The sequence below is a fragment of the Nyctibius grandis genome, chromosome 8 (assembly GCF_013368605.1).
Source record: "Nyctibius grandis isolate bNycGra1 chromosome 8, bNycGra1.pri, whole genome shotgun sequence".
Lineage (NCBI taxonomy): Eukaryota > Metazoa > Chordata > Aves > Nyctibiiformes > Nyctibiidae > Nyctibius > Nyctibius grandis.
The window spans coordinates 3,659,313-3,663,914 of record NC_090665.1 but is presented as its reverse complement, the minus strand read 5'-3'; the positions used below and the strand labels follow the sequence as shown (position 1 = coordinate 3,663,914).

Below are 4,602 nucleotides of genomic sequence, written 5' to 3'. Positions count from 1 at the left end.
GTCTCCTGCTTGGTCCTGGGGGCGCAGAATACCCTAATCCAAGGCAGGCTGAGCGTTTCAATCCTAGGTGCCTCTTCAGCTGTCACTTCCCTTTACATCTGCTGATCGCATGGGCATGTGCTTTAGAAAGATTAATCATCTCTAAATGCTTTAATCAGCTAAAATGACTAATATGTGGTATGTATTTATCTGATAATATACCAGTTGCATTAATTCATCGGCGTGTTTGAAAGGAGATGATTTTGTTTTAAATCAGGGTTGTTAACCATTTACTGTTTTAAAGATATCGTGGGGATTTCTGAAGGGAACTGTTTTGCCAGGGACATCAGCAAACCTTGCACATTCCTTTGAACTTATGTATGGAATATATTGAGCCGGGAGGGAGAGAGATTCAAGGATTGAGATTCAGTAACTTTGAGAGTTTGCATGTGTGAAAGATATAGTGCGACACTGGAGAAATCTACCCACTGGTATTTCCCCCCGTAGTCAGCACAGGCGATGATGGCTACAAAGCTAAAATTGCAAACAAGTATGAAATACGTGTAGTTCTAAACGCTGGTCCTACACTGGAACACATGTAAAGACGCAACACGTTCAGCCTGTGTGCTCATGCTGCTGTGTGGTCTGCATGTGCCGTCCTCTTTATAGGTGGCATTTACCAAATGGGTGGATAAGGGAGGCTGGTATCGCGTGATTAAACCTTCTAACATCTCTTAAGTATAAACCAGGGCAAGGCTCGCCCATCCAACACCCCTAGAGTTGGTTGTGAACGCCTGCCCAACAACAGCTGAACTTTCCAGGAGCCTAAGACGAGTCTAGCAGGTAGGGGCTTAGTAAAAGGAGCAGGGCAGGGCAGAAATACTGAAATCTGCGTTTTTCTTCCCGTTGCAGTTTTGTAAACATCAACAAATGATGCAACCTTCCACGGCAGAGACGCTTCATAAGGGAAGGATGTTGTGGATAATTCTTCTAAGCACAATTGCTCTAGCATGGACTACACCAATTCCCTTGATAGAGGACTCGGAGGAACTCGATGAGCCCTGCTTTGATCCATGTTACTGTGAAGTGAAGGAGAGCCTTTTCCATATACATTGCGACAACAAGGGATTTATAAATATTAGTCAGATAACAGAGTCGTGGTCGAGACCTTTTAAACTTTATCTGCAGAGGAATTCCATGAGGAAATTGTACACCAACAGTTTTCTTCACTTGAACAATGCTGTGTCTATTAACCTTGGGAACAATGCACTGCAGGACATTCAGACGGGGGCTTTTAACGGGCTCCGAGCTCTGAAGAGGTTGTATTTGCACGAAAACAAATTGGACATTTTCAGAAACGACACTTTCCTGGGTTTGGAAAGTCTGGAATATCTGCAGGCAGATTACAATGTCATTAAACGGATTGAAAGCGGGGCATTTCGAAACCTAAGCAAATTGAGGGTCCTTATCCTAAATGACAATCTTATCCCCATGCTTCCCACCAACTTATTTAAGTCTGTGTCCTTAACCCACTTGGACTTGCGCGGGAACCGGCTAAAAGTCCTTTCGTACCGCGGGATGTTGGACCACATTGGCAGGAGCCTGATGGAGATCCAGCTGGAGGAGAACCCGTGGAACTGTACGTGTGAGATCGTGCAGCTGAAGAGCTGGCTGGAGCGCATCCCCTACACCGCCCTCGTGGGGGACATCACCTGCGAGACCCCCTTCCACTTCCACGGGAAGGACCTGCGGGAAATCAAAAGAAGTAAGCTCTGCCCCATGCTGTCCGACTCCGAGGTGGAAGCCAGCCTGGGCATCCCTCAGCTGTCGTCCAGCAAGGAGAACGCGTGGCCTACGAAGCCTTCCTCCATGCTGTCCTCCTTCCATTTCACTGCTTCCTCTGTTGAGTACAAAACATCCAATAAGCAGCCCAAACCCACCAAGCAGCCCAGGGCACCCCGGCCTCCCCCGACACCCCGGGGCCTGTACCCCGGGCCGAACCAACCGCCGGTGGCTGCCTACCAGACCCGGCCCCCCATCCCCATCATCTGCCCTACCGGCTGCTCTTGCAGTTTGCACATCAACGACCTGGGCCTGACGGTCAACTGCAAGGAGCGAGGGTTTCACAACATCTCCGAGCTCCTGCCCAGGCCCTTGAACGCCAAGAAGCTGTACCTGAGCGGGAATTTGATCCAGAAAATCTACCGCTCCGATTTCTGGAATTTTTCCTCCTTGGATCTCTTACACCTGGGGAACAACCGGATCTCCTACGTGCAGGACGGGGCTTTTATCAACCTGCCGAATCTCAAGAGCCTGTACCTGAACGGCAACGACATCGAGCGGCTCACCCCGGGCATGTTCCGGGGCCTGCAGAGTTTGCATTACCTGTACTTCGAGTACAACCTGATCAGGGAAATCCAGCCGGCGGCCTTCAGCCTCATGCCCAACCTGAAGCTGCTCTTCCTCAACGACAACTTGCTCCGCACCCTGCCCACCGACGCCTTCGCCGGCACCTCCCTGGCCCGCCTCAACCTGCGCAACAACCACTTCTTGGCGCTGCCGGTGGCCGGGGTGCTGGAGCACCTCCACGCCATCGTCCAGATCGACCTGAAGCTCAACCCCTGGGACTGCACCTGCGAGCTGGTGCCGCTGAAGCAGTGGCTGGAGGCGCTCAGCTCGGTCAGCGTGGTGGGCGAGGTGCTGTGCGCCAGCCCCGAGCGCCTGGCCCGCCGCGACCTGCGCTCGCTGGAGCTGGCGGCGCTCTGCCCCGCCGCCCTGCGCCCCGCCGCCGCCGCCTCGCCCCCCGCCGCCCCTCCGCCGCCCGCCGCCACCGGCGCCGCCGCCTACGAGCTGCCGCCGCCCGCCGCCGCCGTGCCGCTCTCCGTCCTCATCCTCAGCCTCCTCGTTCTCTTCTTCTCCGCCGTGTTAGTCGCCGCCGGGCTTTTCGCCTTCGTGCTGCGCCGTCGCCGGCGGAAGGTGCCGTTCCGCGGCCCGCGGGCGGAGGCGGCCGACCTGGGCGGCGTGCCGCTGCGCTGCCCGCGGCTCTTCGAGGAGGGCGGCGGCGGCGGCGGCGGCGGCGGGGAGCGGTCCCCGGAGAAGGCGCCCCCGGCGGGCCACGTCTACGACTACATCCCGCACCCGGTGACCCAGATGTGCAACAACCCCATCTACAAGCCGCGGGAAGAGGAGGAGGAGGCGGCGGGCGGCGGCGGCGGGGAGGCGGCGGAGCTGCTGCGGGGCGGCGGCGAGCGCTTCGCCCACGCCGCCGCCGCCGCCGCCGCGCAGGAGCCGGGCACCAACTACCGCACGTTGCTGGAGAAGGAGCAGGAGTGGAGCCTGGCCGTGTCCAGCTCGCAGCTCAACACCATCGTCGCCGTCCACCCCCAGCACCCCGCGGGCGGCGGGCTGGCGGCGGGCGGCGGCGGGCTCGGGGGGGCGGCGGCGGCGGCGGCGGCGGGAGGAGGAGGCGCCCCGCGGGACCGCGACCGCCCGCCGCCCTGCGCCGTGGGCTTCGTGGACTGCCTGTACGGCACGGTGCCCAAGCTGAAGGAACTGCACGTCCACCCCCCTGGCATGCAATACCCGGACCTCCAGCAGGACGCCAGGCTGAAAGAAACCCTTCTCTTCGCGGCCGGCAAGGGCTTCTCAGACCACCAAACCCCCACAAGCGAATACCTCGAGTTAAGGGCCAAACTCCAAACCAAGCCGGATTACCTCGAAGTCCTGGAGAAGACCACGTACCGGTTCTGAGCGCCGCCCCGCCGCCCGCCCCGGCACCGCCGCATGCGAGTAGAGGATACAGCTGTGTGCTCTCCCCCGCCAGATGTGCGCGCTGCGGGGAAGGGCCGTTCTCAGATCGTTAATCGATGAAGTGCCTTCGCAGACTTTTGCCAGCAGATGTTAATCAATCATTATTTTTTATACTGAAACTGAGACTTTGACTGTGCCATGTCTAAGGTATATTATTATTATTATTATAATTATTATCGGGGATCTTTGTATTGATCCTGATTGAGTAAATTCTATGTGTGTCTCTCTCTCTTTTTTCTTTTTTTTTCCTTTTTCTTTTGTTAGTGGTGTTGTTTGTTTTCTTTTTTATTTTTTTTCCGTTGCAGTAAACTTCCTTTAATATTTTCCCTTGGAGGGGAGGGGGAGGGAAGATGGCATTTTGTGGCTTGTTTTCTTCTTGCCCACCATGGCACAGATCCTGTACATTTATTTAAAAAAAAAAAAAAGAAAAAATGCAAAGAAGCAAACGAGCGCAGTTTGCTGCATGCCTGGAAACTGCAAGAGGGATGGGAGGGGAGGGTCTTGCTCGAATGTCTCACTCTTGTCTCTCTCCCTCCCTCGCACGCACACTCACCCTCCCCCCCCCGCCACCCCCGCCGCCAGCCCGGCCCCTCCGCGCAGCGCCCGCCGCCGCGCAGCGCGGGGTCCCGCTGGCCGCGGAGGGGAATCCCGTGGGCTGGGGGAAGCCCCCCCGGAGCCGAGCAGCCCCAAGGATGTAACCACGTGGCGCACACACCTAAGGGGATGCTCAGTGCCGCCTCATCATGACGCCATGGTTTTTTGGAGGACATCCGCACTTTCCTAATAAAAGCAACATGCAAATATACAGAAAAA

At 56.6% G+C, this 4,602-nt stretch overlaps 1 protein-coding gene across 1 annotated transcript; it reads left to right on the top strand.

The window, feature by feature from the left end:
* Nucleotides 1-909: 909 nt before the first annotated feature.
* SLITRK3 (SLIT and NTRK like family member 3) lies at nt 910-3,930 on the top strand. Its single transcript, XM_068406389.1, has one exon. The coding sequence runs from the start codon at nt 910-912 to the stop codon at nt 3,727-3,729; it is 2,820 nt and encodes a 939-aa protein (XP_068262490.1). The 3' UTR covers nt 3,730-3,930.
* Nucleotides 3,931-4,602: the final 672 nt, after the last annotated feature.

What these genes read in the sequence shown, in the direction of transcription:
- SLITRK3 (XM_068406389.1), top strand. Translation starts at nt 910, where the DNA reads ATGATGCAACCTTCCACGGCAGAGACGCTTCATAAGGGAAGGATGTTG.